The sequence below is a fragment of the Onychomys torridus genome, chromosome 18, assembly GCF_903995425.1.
Source record: "Onychomys torridus chromosome 18, mOncTor1.1, whole genome shotgun sequence".
In the NCBI taxonomy this organism is placed as follows: domain Eukaryota; kingdom Metazoa; phylum Chordata; class Mammalia; order Rodentia; family Cricetidae; genus Onychomys; species Onychomys torridus.
The window spans coordinates 45,300,375-45,319,846 of record NC_050460.1 but is presented as its reverse complement, the minus strand read 5'-3'; the positions used below and the strand labels follow the sequence as shown (position 1 = coordinate 45,319,846).

At 45.1% G+C, this 19,472-nt stretch overlaps 1 protein-coding gene and 1 pseudogene across 2 annotated transcripts in view; one reads left to right on the top strand and one right to left on the bottom strand.

Annotated features, from left to right (window-relative positions):
* The window catches only part of Mypn (myopalladin), an 86,745-nt gene that overhangs the window by 24,801 nt on the left and 42,472 nt on the right, over window positions 1-19,472 (top strand). For both annotated transcript variants that reach the window (XM_036168185.1, XM_036168186.1), the window contains 4 exons: window positions 9,378-9,553; window positions 11,430-11,481; window positions 15,256-15,352; window positions 16,696-16,767. In XM_036168185.1, the coding sequence (XP_036024078.1) occupies window positions 9,378-9,553; window positions 11,430-11,481; window positions 15,256-15,352; window positions 16,696-16,767 (397 nt within the window). The remainder of the gene's footprint in view (window positions 1-9,377; window positions 9,554-11,429; window positions 11,482-15,255; window positions 15,353-16,695; window positions 16,768-19,472) is intronic.
* LOC118569914 lies at window positions 17,584-17,992 on the bottom strand (annotated as a pseudogene).

The window sequence follows — 19,472 nt, the reverse complement described above, 5'->3', positions numbered from 1 at the left end:
AGAGAGTTAAAGCTGGGAAACATATTTCTTTGAGTGTCTTCCTTCCCTAGCTTGGTAGCTGGCCGAATCAGCAGGCTTGGCAGGTGACTGCATTATGTAGAAGGTAGGTTTGGATCTGCCCTGTTTCCCCAACCCAGTGACTCATTTCTTCTGAGTCATGAATTACGCTGGGCACCTCCTGCCATTCTGTGAGTGTATTAGGATTGGCGTTCTGGAAACCGGGAGTGAGTGAGAAGAGCGTCTCTACGGAAGCATTCACTAACATAGGCAGTTCCCAGGTCAGACCTCTGTCTCCCACCCTCAGATGTCTGCAGGGTAGCTGGGCAGTTATCAGCAGCCTTTTGGAAACCTGAGCACTCTGGTTTCTGAGTGGATCTCAATGTTAAAGTCAGAGATAAAGGGACTGGTCTTTGGCCCTGGCTAAAGCCGCCCTGGGCGTCTGAGTAATGATGACAATACTCTGACAAAGGACTCAGGCATTCGAACCCACCCCATTTAACCCCCTCTGGCTATCGGATTACTGGACGTGATTCCACTCTCCTTTGGTAAGGAGAAATCTTACCTAAAGAATTGAGACAATCCTATAATGTTCATATAAAGGAAGGCATTTATTTGTTTGAAAACAACTACTTTGTTTTAGAAAACAAACAAACAAACAACAAAAAAACCCAGAAACCTTGATGCATTGCTTAAAAATTCAAATGCAGACACTCGAGAGATAGTTAAGTGACTAGGAGCACTGTATGCTCTTCTAGAAAACCTGGGCTAAATTCCCAAGATAGCCGCTCACAGCCCGCTGTAACTCCAGTCTCAGATCCATCACCCCCCATGCGTACCAGGCATATACATGGTGCACAGATATGATATATTGCACTGGGGGGGACCCCGGGGCCAGGGTGTCCCACGCTTGGGGGAAACATGCTGTGCAAGCGAAGCATGCCATGTGGGCATGGCCGTAGTGCCAGCTGCAGGGGCGGCGGGTGGACTTTCATTCACAACCCACTTGGAAATGAGTTTATTATAATAGATGAAGAGAGAGAGAGGGAAAGACAGAAAGAAGAGAGAGGAAGAGGGGGAGAGGAAGAGGAGAGGGGGAGAGGGTGCACACTTCATGGGAATGGAGAAGGGGAGGGCCGGTTTTCCTTTTAAAGGGGTCTTTACATCAGGACACTGAGCAGGTCTCCAGGGGTGGATCAGAATCCCTTTGGGCCTTCCTTAAGGCTAGCCTTCATTTCTGCCTTTATCCTCACTGTGATCTCTTCATCTAATACATGTATAAAAATACAGTAGTATCAGAGTACTATGTACTTCTGCCTTGTCATTGAGTAAAACCATACTTACTATTTACACTCATTATATGTATTTATGAATAAATCATATACTTTAACTGGAAAAAAAAAGTCAAAATACTAGCTGGGGCGGTGGTGGCAGCTTTAATCCCAGCACTCGGGAGGCAGAGGACATCCAGGAGGTGGATCTCTGTGAGTTCGAGACCAACCTGGTCTACAGAGTGAGTTCCAGGAAAAGGTGAAAGCTACACAGAGAAACCCTGTCTTGGCGGGGGGTGGGGGGGTGGGGTGGGGTGGGGGGGTGAGAGGTGGGGTGGGGGGAGGTGGTGTCAGAATACTAACAAGATATACATGCAACCAAAACACCAATACACATAAACTATAAACGTGAAAATTGTAATACTGGTCAGGGTGTGGTGGCATGACCCCAGAGGCAGAGGCAGGTGGTTGTGAGTCTGAGGCCAGCCTGGTTTACAAACTGAGTTCCAGGCTAGCCAGGGCCATACAGTGAGTAACTACCTGAAGGAAAAAAGGCAAATATTAAAGCACAGACTACTTCCAGTTCTCCTTGGAGTTTCCTGTTTATTTCCCTCTAAATTTCTCACAGTATACCGGGACTTCTCAATTTCATTGTTATAGTTGCCCTTTATAATCTTAAAGAGCACTGAGGTCTAGAAGGAGGGGTCTTGTTGTCTCTCCCTCCTCCTTCCTCCTCTTCCTCCTCCTCCTTCCTTACCCCCCTCAACATACTCCTCCCCCCCTCCCCCTCCCTTTCCCCTTCCTGGACAGGAAGTGAGCTTGTGTTATCAACCACGTTAAGCACTCTGTCACGGAGCTACGGCCTCCAGTCTAGAAGGTTTGTTTTCGGGAGTGATAATTACATCTCATGTTAGAAATTAAAACTACAGAATGTTTCAAATGTTCATTCATTTAAAAATAACAACCATAATAAATATGTCACTCTAAACAATTTGATGAAGAATAACTATTTTCCAAATTAAAAAAAAAAAAGTTAGGCTAGAAGAATGGCGTCGCTTTAGTTTGTGTTTGTATGATACGTGTGCGTGATACGGATGTGCTACCCAGCCCTGTTGTACCTATTTTTACAATTCTCGAATCTGCTTTTGCACTCACCTTACTGTAATGCACTGTTTGGGCTGAAGTCAGCGAGTCTCTGACTGATAGGGAGTTGGGAACTGAAGTGTTCTGCAGCCTTTTCCGATTTCGCCTTCCTAAAGGTTAGCTGCAGTAGAAACCTGAACCCTACCAAAGAACTTTGGTCCTGCGATGTGTTAAAACCCAGTGGACCATTTTGAACTCTGCAGGGACGATATCTTCCATCTGTCCTTTGGAAAATGAATACAGACCTTCCAAAAAGTAACATATTTCTCACCTGTCATTAAAAAAACCCCAAAACTCAGGGTTGGGGATTTAGCTCAGTGGTAGAGCACTTGGCTAACAAGCACAAGGCCCTGGGTTCGGTCCTCAGCTTGAAGGGCGTGGGGGAGGGTGAGACAAAATAACACAAAAAAGCAAAACTCAGGCAGGCAGGGGTGGCGCATGCTGTTAATCCCAGCACTCGAGAGGCAGGTGGATCTCTGTGAGATCGAGGCCAGCCTGGTCTACAGAGTGAGTTTCAGGACAGGCTCCAAAGCTACACAGAGAAACCCTATCTCGAAAAATAAAAATAAAAAAAGCAACACTCATTTGTTAAATCATTGATTTCAGTAAAAACACAAACTAAAAAAATCTTTAAGATAGTTAAGGAACCTAAACTCACTGTGGGAGATACAAAGCTTTCTAATTTCTCCTAGAAAACACTTTTTTTTTCATCCATTAGCAATGAATGCCGTCAGTTATTTTTACTTGAGATGACAAGCTTGCTTCCTTTGATTTGGAAGAAAATGTCTGTGAATACCCACGTCTGACCATCCATACCCTGTCTATCAGTCTTACCTCCAAGTTAAAATACCACTTCATGCACCAAACAGTTCAACCTTCAAATCAAGCACGGCACAAGGACCTTCCCACACGCAGCAGAAATGCCCTCTACCACGTCCCACTCCACCACACAGAATACTAACAAACATGGGCTCAAGGTTAAGACTTAATAAAAAGTTGCTGGACACGGTGACACACAACTTTCATTCCAACACCTGGAAGGCAGAGGGAGGCTAGGCTGGTCCACACAGTGAGTTCTAGGCCAGCCCAGGCTATAGTGAGACCCGCTTCCAAAGCGGGGTGGGGTGCTGATAAAAAGTCATGATTTTTGCTGCTTTGACTGGGCTTGCAATTTGTGGGTGTGGTGGGCACAGAACCACAGTCAGCTCTGTGGCATGCTTCAGCTCACGTGGCTGAAACACTCTGAGCTCTCTTTACTTTTGCCTCATCAGTAGAAACACAGACACAAAGAGCAAATAATCTCACTTTTGTTCTCACAGAAAGTGAGAGACGCTAGTTCGTCGATGTGCTGACCATGCCATTGCCTACTTAGTACTCTATTTAGTACTTTTCTTAGTACTCTGGTGTAAGCTGTTCTCTACTGACTTCCTTGTCTGTTGACGGTAACTTAGCACCCCTGCATTAAACCAGCACCCCTAATGTTACTTTTTATGTTTCTCAATGTATTGTCACGTTGTTATCTCAAAAAATATTTAGGGCTTATTTGCTTTTTCTGGGAAATTGTCCTTCACTCCACCTTGTAGGGACAAGAGTTTACCCAGCACCCTACTGTTATCAGGGAAGTCCCCTGCAGAAATCAACATCTATGATGCTCAAGTCCCCTATATAAAACTATGCGTTTTATTTATTGTTGGCATATGATTGATGCATATTGTCCTATATACCTTCTTCTCTTTAGGGTCGTGGTGTTTGGGGCTAAACCCAAGGTCTCATGTGTGGTAGGCAGTCATCTGGCCACGGACCCCAGACCTTCCTGTATGCTTTAAATTGCATCTAGATGACGTGAGAGGTGAGGGCTGCGTCTTTAGGGATGGAGGGGAAAGAGGGGCTAACAACAAGAGCGACATGATAGTAGGTGTGGAGACAGCATTCTGGGAGAAGAAAGAGAGAGCTACAGAAGGAGAGGAGGGCTGGCATGGGGCGGAAGACCGCATCAGACAAAGGACGGTGTCACATGGGAGTGACGAGGCCACCGTGAAACCAGTGACTCTGGTTGCTAACTTAAAAATAAATTTTAGCGGAGCGGCGGTGGCACACGCCTTTGATCCCAGCACTCAGGAGGCAGAGGCAGGCGCCTTTGATCCCAGCACTCAGGAGGCAGAGGCAGGCAGATCTCTCTGTGAGTTCGAGGCCAGCCTGGTGTACAGAGTGAGTTCCAGGACAGCCAAGACTGTTACACAGAGAAAAATTCTCTCTTGAAAACAATAAATAGATAGATAGATAGATAGATAGATAGATAGATAGATAGATAGATAAATGAGTGAATAAATAAATAACATGTAAAGGCTAGGCGTGGTGGCACATATTTTAATCCTAGATCTTGGGAGGCAGAGTCAGGTGGATTTCTGTGAGTCTGAAGCCAGCTTGGTCTACACAGTGAATTCAAGGACAGCTGGGAATACACAGTGAGACCCTGTGTAAAGAAATAATTAATTAATTAATTAAAATTGATTAATTAATTAAATAGGAGGGTGTGTGTGTGTGTGTGTGTGTGTGTGTGTGTGTGTGTGTAGCCAGCAAGAGGGCTTAACTGGGATAAGAGTACTTGCTACAAAATTTATCTGGGGGCCCCACATGATGGAAGAAAAGAACCAAACCCCACAAGTTGTCCTCTGGCCTCCACACATGCTATGGTACACGCCCAAAAATAAATAAATGTAATAAAAAGTTAAATACATAAGTGAGAGGATACCTGACATAGTAAATGCTATACTAACAGTTGCTATTGTATACTGTTGGGAAAACACTGACTGACCCACAAAGTCTGTGCATATCAGTGCAAATGTGATTCCTACCCCTGCATTCATGGACTCCTGGGCAACATAGCCCACAGCTCCAGAAGGACAAGACATGTTGTTCCTTTGACCTAACTTATTCTTGACCTGGCTCTTGGTGGTGGTGATTTTGCCCTTTCTTGTTTGAATTTGAAACAAATTTGTCTGAATTCTACCATCAGTCTGTGAAATTTCAAGTCTGTGGGGTTAAGCCCTTCCCCTGATTTTTCCCTGCTTTCTCCAGCTCTCATCAGGGACCGTGGCTCTCTCACCCTGCAGTTGGGCCTTCCTGGGAGGATGGCTGACTGCTCAGCTAAAGGGCAATGACCCGGGGTGCAGGCTTATCCTCCAGACGTATAACCTTTCCCCCTGTTTTACACCCCGTGTCCTCTCCTCTGTTGTCAGCGATCTCATGTCTCCATGTCCCAGATTTCTGGGGTTCCGCTGCGTCAACTCATTTCACTGACACCCCCAAGGGAGAGCTTGGTTGCGCCTGCTCCTCTGGCGCTCTGTCTGTGCTCCCACCGAGCCTGAGGGCTGGTGTCTGCAATCCGGGTCCTTCTCATTCTCTTGGTTTTTGTGGATTCATGCCTTTAGACGTTCTCTTATTCTGTAATCTCAGCATTCAGGAGGTGGGGTCAGAAGATTGAGAGATTCAAGGTCATCATTGTCATTGTATCAAGTTTTAAAACCTGCTTTGGCTACAAGAGACTTTGTTCTGACATCCCCCCCAACAGCAGCAGCAGAGAGAGAGAGAGAGAGAGAGAGAGAGAGAGAGAGAGAGAGAGAGAGAGAGAACGAGATCTTTTTATGGGTATTTCAAGTGGAGAATAATGGCAACAAATGTGTTCAACATGCAGTGTTTAATAGGAAGCCCAGTGTTGATATGTGTTTCCCACTCCCGGGAGTCTGGGTTCTGCTCCCGGGGTCCCAGGGATTTGCGAGCCTGTCTTGGCAGCTGCAGGTCCTGTGTCTGCAGCTCCAAGACAGCCAGTGAATCTGATGAGACAACTAACTACTCAACAAAACATGGGCCTTAAAATGTGCTGAGGGGGGGCAAACAGTGACAAAGTAGGTTTATAAAATTTCAGACGGTCAGAGTACCAAGAGGACGGCAGATGAAGGTCCTGTGGTTTGGATATAAATGTCCCCCGCAGGCTTCCGTAGTGCATGGTCATCCAGCTCCTGATGCCATGTTGGAAGATTAGAAACTTTAGGAAGTAGGCCCAGTTGGAGGAAGCAGGTTGTTGGGAGTGGTTTCGAAGGTGACACCTGATGCTAACTCACAACCTTGTTGCCCCTGCTTCCTGTCTGCCATGAAGCAGAAGTCCTCTTCTAACTCACATTCCTGCTGCCATAATGTTCTGCCCAAGCGCATGGGGGTCAAGTAACGGAGAACTGAGCCCCCTGAAACCATGAGCCAAGACAACCCTTCTTCCTTTATGCTGTTATCTAAGGTATTTTGGTCACAGCTACACAAAAGTCACGAAAGCATGATAGAGTGGCTATAAAGAGGCCACACTGGAGAAAAAGTCTAGGAATCCTCTCCCAGAAAGTGACATTTGAGCAGTTGTCTTGCTTAGCAAGACTTTTTTTTTTTTTGTGAAGATCTGGGGCGGATGATTTTAGGGATCACAGAAGTCAGGATTACAAATATGCACTCCCACACCTGACTTCTGTGATCCCTAAAATCATCCGCCCCAGATCTTCACAAAAAAAAAGTCTTGGACCAGAAGTCCAAGGTCAGCCTGGGCTACAGAACAAGTTTCAGGCCAACCTGGGATACTTAGTAAGATCTACCTATCTCAAGGACCTGCAGGAAGATGACTCAGCAGGTCTAGGCACCTGCCACCAAGCCTGATGTCCTGAGTTTAATCCCTGGGGCCTACCTAGTGGAAGGAGAGAGCCAACTCCCACATGTTGTCCTCTGACGCCCCCACAAGCATGCTGTGTCAGGAATGCTCCTCCATGCAAATCATTTCTCTAAATGTAATAAGACCCCCTATCAGTTAAAAAAACAAACACATAATGATCCATGGTAGAGAAGTGCTGTGGACATCGCTCTGTATAAATAAAATGCTGATTGGCCAGTAGCCAGGCAGGAACTATAGACAGGACAAGGAGAGAGGAGAATTCTGGGAAGTGGAAGGCAAAGGCAGAGAGACACTGCCAGTCACTGCCATGACAAGAAAGAGATAAGGTAATGGTAAGCCACGAGCCACGTGGCAAGGTATAGATTAATAGAAATGGGTTAATTTAAGATAAAAAAAAGTAGATAACAAGAAGCCTGCCACGGTCATACGGTTTATAAGTAATATAAGTCTCTGTGTGCTTACTTGGTGGGGTCTGAGTGACTGTGGGACTGGCGGGTGAGAGAGATTTGTCCTGACCGTGGGCCAGGCAGGAAAACTCTAACTACAGAGACGGGCTCCATGTGCTCACAGACTAGAAAGTTCAATGCGGCTGAAACAGAAGGAAGGAAAGAGAGAGATGAGAAAAGAGAGTCAGGGCTGAAAAAGCAGATGTGGAGGTGGAGGTGTACTTGACACTGAGGGCTGAGATAAGATGCTGAGAAAGCAACTGTCTTGGACTCTGTGGCTGCTTCAAGAGTGCATAAGGCACTGTCCTTGATGAGGCAGACCTCTCCTTGTGGAGACAGAATTCTAAGATTTTACAATGTTTCCAGTGAAATTAGCAAGACAAACAGAATTTCAAAACAGAGACTCAGTGAAGATCCTGTATCATCAAAGCTTTCATGACATAAGATAGATCTCTTCTTTTCTTTCTTTCTTTCTTTCTTTCTTTCTTTCTTTCTTTCTTTCTTCCTTCCTTCCTTCCTTCCTTCCTTCCTTCCTTCCTTCCTTCCTTCCTTCCTTCCTTCCTTTCTTTTTTTATTTTCAAGACAGGGTTTCTCTGTGTAGCTTTGCACCTTTCCTGGATCTCGATCTGTAGCCCAGGCTGGCCTCAAACTTAAAGATCTGCCTGCCTCTGCCTCTGCCTCCCGAGTTCTGGGATTAAAGGTGTGCACCACCACTGCCCAGCCAAAGGTTCTAATTTTAAGTATATAGAATTAAATTAAAAGACCAGCCGGTTGTGTGGCCCACATTTTTAATCCTAGCACTCAGGAGGCAGAGGCAGGTGGATCTTTGAGTTTGAGGCCAGCCTGGTCTTAGTTCCAGGCCATCCAGGGCTACATAGTGAGACCCTGTCTCAAACAAACAAACAAACAAACAAACAAACCATACAACACCCATAGAAACATTTAACTTGGGCTATTTGCTATGGCTAGGCCAGTCCTGGGAGAAGTATTAGCAAAATGAATGAATTTTCTTATAGTGTCAGACACAATGTAAACGCATCTGACATCATAAAAACTATCTTTTTAGTGCCTTCTGGATAAGATGAAGTAGCACTTGGCGCATGCTACAAAACTTTGGGAAGAAATGAATATCTGTATCACAGTCCTAGCTTTGTGATCCATGGTGTCTGTTCTCTCAACATCTCTCAGCTGTGTAATTTTTTTTATTTTTTAATTATGTGTATATGTGTGGGTTTGTATGCAGACGTGTAGTTAGTGCCCCTGGAGGATAGAAGAGCCTCAGATCCCCTGGAGCCGGGATCCAGGGTGGTTGTGCGCTACCTGACCCGAATGCTGGGAACCAAACTGGGCTCTTCTGCAAACTCGGTGGGACCTCTTCACCTCTGAGCCAGCTCGCCTGTGTAATTTTTGACAGGAGTCACTTTCCGATTCCTGGAGTAAAACATCAGTGTGGTTTGAATATTGCCAACGCTTCTCCCTGTTGCAAATTGAACAACACCAAAAGGAAGGATTGCTTAGTATTCTGACTTATTGTCAGCTTCCTTCTCAGAAAATGTCTGGAGCCATCTCTGCTACTGAGTCTTTGACGTTATTTAGTTTCGTTTGGTTGGTGTGCTGTGGTGTTCGTTCTAGTTGTTTTGAGGCAGGGTCTGCTGTAGTTCAGGCTGCCCTCCGGCTTGCTGAGTAGCCTAGGATGACCTTGAACTCCTGACTCGCTGCCAAGTGCAGGGACTACACAGGTAAATCCCACCCTGCCTAACAGCTTTCCTGCTTGACTTGGGTCTGATGGCCATATCCTCCTCTTCCCTGCAGGTGGTACTGTGAAGGCAAGGAGCTTGAAAATTCTCCAGACATCCACATCGTGCAGGCTGGCAACCTGCACTCACTGACCATTGCCGAGGCCTTTGAGGAGGACACAGGACGATACTCGTGCTTTGCTTCCAACATCTATGGGACGGACTCCACTTCTGCTGAGATTTACATAGAAGGTAAAGCTGACTGCTTCTGGAGCCTGACGTACACTCTCAGAATATACGTATGTGTAACTAAATAAGCATTTTCGGAGGGCCTGCTCTACCCACCTAGACACTGGGGATAGTTGGCATGAATCAGGTAGACAAAACCCTTTAGATGGGTGAAGATGTGCCGATGAATTTACATCATAATGGGAGAAACTGCAGGCGGAGGAGATAAATGGTGATAAATCACAACATCACAAGAGAAATAGAAAAAATGAATAGGAGTGTGTGTGTGTGTGTGTGTGTGTGTGTGTGTGTGTGTGTGTATTGGTTGTCATTTTTGATTAGGTGACCAAAAAGACCTTACTAACCAGGTGACATTTGAAGGAAGACCTGGAGGAAGCTAAGTGGTGGCCACAGGAGACTCAAGGGAGAATCACTCTAGGCAGAGAACTCAGCAAACGCAGTGGCCCTGAGGTGAGAGACCACCAGTCTCCAGGTAGAAATAAGCCAGTGTGTTGGGCCAGCGAGATGCTTCACACCAAATATAAAAGCCTGGGACTAGAGTTTGGTCACTGGTACCCACAGTGGAAGGACAGAACCAATTCCCAAAAGCTGTCATTTGACCCTCATGCATGCCTACACACACACACACACACACACACACACACACACACACACACTAATAATAGCAATAATGATAAACAAAAACAACTTAAATAAAACAGGAAGATGGGAGCTAACGTGGCCAGAGAAGAGCAGCCAAGGCCAAAAGCAATAGGAAATGAAACCCGAAGTCCAAGAGGCCAGTGAGCAGATCCTGAGTCCTTATCAGTCATTGCAAGGGCTTTGCTTCTGAGTAACACAGGAAATTCTGGAAGGTTCTGAGCAGAGACGTGCATAACCTGCCTTACCCTCACTGCTGGTTGAGAACATACACTGTGGGGAGTCAGGGATAGACTTCTGGTGACCCTTTGAACAGCAGTACCAAAGAGGAGTCATTTTAGACAAAATCAATCTCTAGTCCTCAGTTACCTATTAAGCGTTCGTTCCTATTTGCTTCATCCTCTTGAGTTTTATCTGGAGGACCACTCTCTAGTACTTTTTCTTGCCTCTATAATACCTTAGGTGTGCCTTGCCTCCAGCACTTACATATCATATGATCATGGACTAAACGCTCCTTTGCCAAGAAGATTACGAGGCCCAGAGGGTCTCGTTCCTCTCTATCTCTGATAATTTCCACAGAACTAGGCACATACTGAATATTCAACAGACATTTAATGAGTAAATACATGGATCGGAATGTGTTCCATGTTTTTAGCCTCAAGTTTTTGGAGTGCCATAAACAGCTCCAGGCTTAGCTCTCCTGGATATTCCTGGAATTTCCTATCTTGAGAAATAAATCTAGGACCTGGGAGGAAAACTGAGATTGGATCACACTGTGTGTTTGCTTTTCCATTCTGGCATCTGGACATCAAATACCCCTACTCCCAAGATGGAGGATGACTTGTTAATATTAGGGCAGGAAGGAAGAGCACCCACCTACACCTCCAATGTTTGGAATCCGGAATAATCCCCCCTTTCACCCACTCGGTGAGGATTTATGAGCCCAGGGAATGCCTGCAACGACTGCCTTGTTAGTCCAAAGATCTTAGCAGGTGTTTTACACACTGGAATGCAGAACTCGGCCTTGTTCTTTTGAGCTGTACCGCTCACTGGGCACATGTCCTTGATCGACTCCTTTGGCTTCTTAGAGTCACTGTCTCTTTTGCCAGATTGGATGTTCATGTGAGGAACCACGAGGTTCCTTCCTGAGCCTGAGACTCTTTTTTTCAGGTCTTCAAAATGCCTAGGAACTTGTTTTATAAATTGTCGACTTAAAAACCCCATCTCTTTCTTTCTCTAGGGGCTTCTTCCTCTGACTCAGAAGGGGACCCTAACAGAGAAGAGATGAATCGGTAATTCTAAGGGCCTACACATCCTGAGACCCCAAGAGAACCCCTAACTAATGTCTAGAACTTGAAGGAGGTGGTTCCATGGTAGATCCTAACATTATAAGAAAATATGTGTATGCATGTATACATGGGCAAGACTCATTTGTTTTTGCTTAAATCATGTCCAGCAGATTAATTTGATTCTTCCTAAAATTTAAAAAATGAAATGCCACTTATGAAATATTATCATACTTTTATCTATAGGATTAAAAATGTACACCAATAACTTTTAAAATACATTTTAAAATATTACTTATAAAACTAGGCGTGGTGGCACACACCTGTAATCGCAACACTTGGGAGGCTGAGACAGGAGGATTGCCGTGAGTTTCAGACAATATAAATGCCTTGGTACGTCATCGATTTTTGCTAAACAGTGGTACTGAATGAAGTTTTATCCATCTAGTTATTACTTTTTACAACCTTGATTGAGCCCCTACTGTGACCCAGGCACTGTGCTAGGTGCACCAAGAAAAATCACAGGCTTCCTGCCTGTTCAAGATTTAGGGTCTAGTAGAGGGGCATGTACAGGAAGTACGGCAAGAAGTGGACAAGAGTGATGAGGTGCAGCGGAATACGACCATGTGTAGGCTATGCAGGACTCGGATGAATACACCATCCGTCAAGGAAGGAGAGAGAGCAAGAGCAAGAAAAGCTTCACAGAGCTCCCCCCACAGAAGGGACACTGGGAGAGAAGAAATCATGTTTTATTCCTCAAACGTTCTGTGCATCTTCCTTTGCAATAGCTTGCTTTTAGCTCTTTTATGCTTATGAACATTAGTAAGTAAAGGATTTCTCTTAGTGGGGCAGTGGTGGCGGCGGCGCACGCCTTTAATCCCAGCACTTGGAAGGCATAGGCAGGCTGATCTCTGTGAGTTTGAGGCCAGCCTGGTCTACAGAGTGAGATCCAGGACAGGCTCCAAAGCTACACAGAGAAACCCTGTCTCAAAAACACCAAAAAAAGAAAGAAAAAAAAAAAAAAAAAAAGGATTTCTCTCTCACCATTCACCTCTTTCTTCCATCATTCACAAGGCCTTTGTCCCATCCTCTTCCTTGTGCCTATACGCCATCACCTCCTTAAAGGTCTTCCTCTCTGCCTGTCTCTCTCTTTTGTAGATTTTGAAGTGTTCTCAAACAGATCATTCTAGTCTCTTTGTGTTCCAGGCTTAGAAAAGATTATCTGAAGCCAGGTGGTGGTGGCACAGGCCTTTAATTCTAGCACTTGGGAGGCAGAAGCAGGCGGATCTCTGTGAGTTCAAGGCCAACCTTGTCTACAGAGCGAGTTTTAGGACAGCCAAGACTATACAAAGAAACCCTTTCTTGAAAAAAACAAAAACAAAGGAAAAGAAAGGCTTATCTGTAGAAAAATCAAACCAAACATCAAACAAATAACATTTAAAAAAAATCTTCCTGCCGGGTGGTGGTGGTGGTGCACGCCTTTAATCCCAGCACTTGGGAGGCAGAGCCAGGCAGATCTCTGTGAGTTCGAGGCCAACCTGGGCTACCACGTGAGCTCCAGAAAAGGTGCAAAGCTACACAGAGAAACCCTGTCTCGAAAAAACAAAAACAAAAACAAAAACAAAAACAAAAAAAAAAAAACAAAAACTTCCGTAGCCTCTGTCCAAAGCTGTATGCAAGAGAATGGCAACCAGGTTCCCTCTGTCCCCTCTGTGTCAGGCTCTCCAAGCGGCTGGCACCTCATTCAAACAGCACAGCATTCATTCATCTGTTCCTCAAACTGTGCACCTTTGCTGTTGTGAAATTCCTACTCATCAGCACACACAGTCTGAATGGTCCCTCTCTGGATTCCATAACAAACTCCTGTTCAGCCACACGCTCATCGCTCCTCTCTGTGAGCGGGCGGGGTTGGGGGTGGGGTGTCTTGGGTCCTGCTACAAAGGCTAACAGGTATGAGTTTTTATCTACAAGTTCCAATAAGCGAAAGAGATCTCATTCATTCATTTGCTTTAAATTTACTTGGTACCCGCAAAGATTTTAGCATCAGTTGTACATAACAGAGACCAAATTAACTGTGACTTAAACAACACAGATATTTACTGCTCATGTACACACAGATCAGGATTTGTCTGGCACATGGGGCTTCTCAGTCTACTAGGTACCAGTGTGGGGCATCGTCGTAGGTCTCTGGTGGCCAGATCCAGCTTTCTGCTTCACCTCACGCTAACACAGGGCCCCATCTCCTCAGTAGGAAAGGAGGAAGTGAGGAACACACAACCTTTTGAGTCATCTCTCTTAAGCTGCACACATCACTCTCCCTCATGGCCCAGGTCCAGAAAGTCGTCATAGGGACACACCTAGCCACGGTGAAGGTTAGGAAATACTCTTTATATGGAGTAGCTGTGTGATAAAAATAAGTGACTCTCTTACTGTAGAGGCAGACATGCTGTGGAGACAAGGATAGGCCATGTAATTTCGCTTTTTGAGAGCATGCTGCCTGTCCAGGGGAAATTCCTTCTGTGTCCTTACATCCTCAGTTGTACAGAGACCCCACAGGCATCTGTCCTGAGCACGGTGATAGCAAGGATGTGCTAAGCATCTGATGGGAGTTATCTCTTTAACCCTCCTAAAAGATTCACAGGCTATAAATGATTGTTTACCCATTTTAGAGATGAAGAAACTGAGAGGCAGCATCCAGACCAAAGAAAGGGTAGCCTAATGTGAGTGGTCATGTGTCCCATAAGGGCCATAGGTGAAAGGCCCATGTTCAAGATCGTGAGGACCCTTTAAGCCCAGCAATTCCTGTTTCTCAGTGTTCTTTCGGCTGACCAGAATCTTCCACCCAAAGGGCTGCCTTTCTCTCTCTCTTAGGCTCTCTCTTGCCAGGCTCTCTGGCTAGATCCTCAGACCTCTATCTTCTTGGCAAAACTTAACTTTCCTTCTGCATCCTTCCCAAGAGTACTTCCTGGTTCAACTCTCTTTAACTTAAATTGTATAATTTTGAAGAGCTTGTTGGCTTCAGGATATTTCTACTTCATGCCAGGACAAAAAATCCCAGAAATAAAATGTAGAAAGCCTGGCCTCTTTATTTTTTCCCTCACTCCAAATGGGAAGAGGAAGAGCTGGGGACATAGCCCTGGATTTGATTCCCCAGTACCACAGAAAAAAGGCACGGTGGCTCCCACCTGCAATCTGAGCACTCAGAAGGCAAAGGCAAAAGGATCAGAAGTTCAAAGTCCCCCTCAGGTACTTAGCCAGTTCAAGGCCAGCGGAAAGACGGAAGAAAGAAACAGAGAGAGAAAGCCAAATGTAGTGGTGCAGACCTTTAATCTCAGCACTTGAGAAGCAGAGGTGAGTGGACCGCTGCGGCTTCAAGGCCAGCCTGGCCTACAGAGTGAAACTCTGCTTCCAAAAAGAAAGGAAAAAAATAAAGAAAGGAGAGGGGAAGGAAGGGAAAAAAGAAAAAGAAACGAGAAGCGCAGTAGTAGCAGCTTAAAAATGGTCTCCAGCCCGTGCTGTGCCTTACGAACCTCAGGTCACTGTTGGTACATCTGACTCACTGGCTCTACCCCAGGCAAAGAATCCAAGGCTAAGAATGTCCTCCTTACGTGTGTATTGCCCAAGAGAGTGTGCAGCAACGGAAGCATTGTTGAATGCTTGTAGAATACTGTCCAAGACGATAGATCCAACAGCAAGCAGGGCTGACATCACCGGTTTTGCTGACTTCTGCCAGCAGTTATCATTCTGTTTTATAATCTATATTGTAATAATATTTCTCAGCACCCAGAAGCCCAATGAGTTGTCATCTCCTCCCGCTACCTCTGCCGCCATTCCGCCAGCAGCCCAAGGCCAGCCCAGAGTGTCCACCGTCCAGCAGGTACGTGAAACTGGGTTGAACCCAAGTGACCATGACCACCTTGCGTGGCAAGGTCACGCTCCTCTGTTGTAATCTGTCGTTAAGATAACTGCTTTGTCCTTCTGCTGCATGAGCTCATTGCTTCCGGTGGCTTTGGGAACTTAGTCTGTTCCTTGGGAAAACATCGTAGGAAAGGGGACCCTTGACAAGTTAGTCTCTGGCGCCCCCACTTCGTAAAAGGTGCCAATCATATGTGAACCAATGGGTGTACATCTTAACTTTACTTCATGGAACTTGGAATAATTCTACTTCCTAAGGCAAGCAGGAAGTTGTTTTTTTTTTTTTTTTTTTCAAAAAATAAACAAGACTCACACCTTTCAAGTTGATGATAATGTTTGTTGTAAAACACTCAATGTATAGACGCATATAAAGTAAAAACTTTAATCAGAGCTGGAGAGCTGGCTCAGTGGTAAAGATGGAATATTGCTTTTGCTCAGGACCCAGATTCAATTTCCAGTGCCTACTTTAGGCAACTCACAGCCAACCATAATTCTAGTTCCTGGGGATACAGCTGCCTCTTCTGGCATCCATGGGCACCTACAGGTGTGTGCACAAACAGAGATACATACCTATACATATCATTAAAACTAAAGTAAAATCTTAAAAAACCCCACCAACTTTAGTCAAGCTTGTATCTCTACACCCCTATCCTCAGATGAATCTCCTGTCAAAAGTAATCATTGTCGGGGGTGGGTTGGGAGGGGGAGGCTGGAGGGGTAGGAGAAGGAAAGAGGGGGTTCTTTGGCAAATGAATAAAATTTTAAGAAAAAAAAAGTAATCATTGCTCGGAGAGACTTCCAGGCATTTTTCTATCCATATATAAAAATATTCATGCATGCATATACTTTAAAACATGAAATTATACTTTCTAAATGTATTTGCTGCATGTCAATGATAATCTAAATAAATATATTTTGATGTATTGATCTACACCTTAAAAAATATTGAGGATTACTTATCTAACCTCTTCAGTAATGCAGAGGGTCAACTTTGAGTCCAAATCCATTGGTCTTTTAACAGTGATTTGTGTAGCCCCAGGGACTTGATGGGCCCTCTTTAGATTAGGGCTGGTTACCCAGACCCATGCAATGTGGGGGAAGGGTAACTTTACAGCCAGCCTGACCTCAGTAGAAATGCAATTGGCTCAGCCAACAATTTCAAGTGTAAGATTCATGAGTTTACAAAACACGGGTCTTTTGATTTGAGATTAATTTTCTATAGCAAAGTCTGTGGGTTTGTTATCTCAGTCTGTCCATGCAGCAACCTTGGTGACAGTGGATGTCTTGTTGATTCCCTTCTGACAGTGTCAGAGTCCCACCAACTATTTGCAAGGACTGGATGGCAAGCCAATCATCGCGGCTCCTGTGTTTACCAAGGTAATCACATAAGACTTCTCTTTCTGTCTTTAAACCCCAGAGAACCCAGACAAAGGACCTAAGAGCCTCTGACTTTATCTCAGGATTTGTCTTTTAGAAGTACGATGTAGGGCTTAAGGGTTTCTGTGGTTTGGGTAGTTTCTATGGTTTCACGTCTGGTCCCAGGTTTATTTTATTTTACTTTTTGAGATGGGATCTCACATATCCTACATAGCCTTGAACTTGCTGCGTAATTTAAGGTAACCTTGAACTTCTGATCCTCTTTACCTCAACCGCCTGAGTGCTGAGATTACAGGTGTATACTGCTATCCCCAATTTATTCATTGCTAGGAATTGAACCCAGAGCCTTGTGTGTACTAGGCAAGCACTCTGTCAGTTAAACTACATCCCCCACCCCTCTCCAAGTTTCAGATGTCTTTTCTTCTTTTTTTTTCTTTGCTTTTTTTAGAAAAACTAAAACAGTTGACGATTTTATTTTTATATTTCACAATGCAAGTGAAAACTGTACGTTTTTCTTTTTTCTTTTTTTCAAGACAGGGTTTCTCTGTGTATCCCTGTCTGTCCTGGAACTCAGGTAGAGCTGCCTGCCTTTGCCTGCCTTTGCCTCCCGGGTGCTGGGACCAAAGGTGTGTGCTTTTACCGCTGTCCAGCTGCAAACTGCCCCTTTCACCTGACCTCTCCCCTCCAGAACCGTTCTCTCTGTTAGGAAGGGGGAAAGTCTTCCTGGTCATGCAGCTAGAAAACACTCAGGCTCGGCACCGTCATCTTCTGGTGAAACAGAATAAGAAACACAACACTGAGAGAGCCCTCCTGCTCTTACCTGTCTGGCCCAGCCATGCCAGGCCGAGTGGGCACCATCACAGGGCTAGCAGGTCTCATCATCGGAGGCCCAGGCACCATGGGCATGTGGCCTCCCATGGGTGGCTGCACATTGGCATCATGAGTGGGTCTCACATTTAGGGTACAGGCATCATGCCAGGGCAAGGAGGACCCAGGAGGCTGGGGGAGAGGCTGGATCTCGGCCCCAGTGGAGGAGCAGAGCACAGAACTGCTTTGTTGACATGCAGCCGCCATTTTACCAGTCCAGCACGAGGCCTGCTCTTCCATCCATTTCTGGTAGAAGAAGTCTTTACGTTCCCTTTCCTACCTGTGCAGTGTGGCTTTCTCACTGGTGGAGAATCGTGGCTAAGATACATATCACAGTGGCACAAGAAAATTTAGGCATGTTGTTCCTCAGGCCGTTGGCTACCTGATTCCTCATTGCCCCGAAGTCTCAGGTTTCTAAAGATAGTTCTTATCATCAGGGAAATGTACTCACTGCTAACCACGCTGGCCTTTATGGCCCTTCTAAGGGTTGTTAAACAGTCACTCCTGGAAATCAGCTGACAAGATTCTGACTACTTGTTCTTCTAGAGATGGGTCCTGACTTTCAGGTGGATCTGGTTGTGGGACTTGCCTTTGGTGCTCAAGGAAGCAGAGCTAAGTGATTTTAGGAGATTTAACATGAAGCCTGGATTAGGACAAAGAGCTTGCTCTTCTGTCCCAAGGTATTAGCGACCATAGAGTCACCAAATTCTAAATCACCCAGCCTTTGTGTTTTGAACTGGAAAATTCAGTTAGAGATCCTCATTTACAAAGGATAAAAACCAAGGGAGGGCCAGAGAGATTAAACCAAAATTCAGCCAACATCGCAGGACTGGTTAATGGTAGAATGAGGAGCAGAAACAAAGTTTTCCCACGACTATGATTCTTTCTATGTGCAGCACACACTGTTGCCCAAGAGAGTGAGCTCAAAGGTGAAAAAATAAGTCACACTCGTTTTTTTCTTTTCTATTATAAAGATCAAATGTGTCTTCATGATATTCTTCTTCGTATGAATAGCAAATGTAAGCCCCAAGAGATTTTTATTCTATAAAAAATATGGCTTGAGACATGGATGTTAATTGTGGTTGATTTTGCTCTCTGAGGGTCATTGGTAATGTCTGGAAACACTTTTGGTTGTCACATGAGAGGGCTGTGCTAATGGCATTTGGAAATGTGGTTAAGCACAGTACATACAGTGTGCAGGGTGCTAGCCTCCCCGCCACTCTCCCCACGCCCAAAGAATCATCTCACCCCAAATCTCCAGATGCCCCAAGATAAGGTACCCGAATTTCCAGGAGGAATGGCGAGTGTGGTCTTTTCCAGCAGTACTAATACTCTTGCTAGCTTCACAACTGTCCCACAAGAGGAGATCCGCCATATTGGATGAGATCATCCAAGATGGCTTCCCAAAATCCATCACGGAGTCTAGATTAATCCCTGTCTACCCATTTCCATGTCGATTAGGCACATTTCCTTATGTGAATAAGATACTTCTTTATTTTTTAGATTCATTTAATAAATCTGCCTCTGGTGTTTCAGCCTTACTGTTGTAAGTGACTGAAAGTGGGAAAATACCATGTTATGATTTAGTAGATACAAGACTATGAAGAGAAATTGTGGATGCACTGTGTGTGTGTGTGTGTGTGTGTGTGTGTGCTACAGTTAACAGACCTATTTTTGTCATCTCTTGTTGACACTGCTAAGCCATCTAGCCTTAAGAGACAGCATAAAAGTGACACAGAAATAAAGCATTTGCCATGTCCATTCATCACAGGTTAGAGACAGTGCCGACTCAAAAGGTAGCTGAACCACCAAATACCCTGGCAGTCCCAATAGTCTCC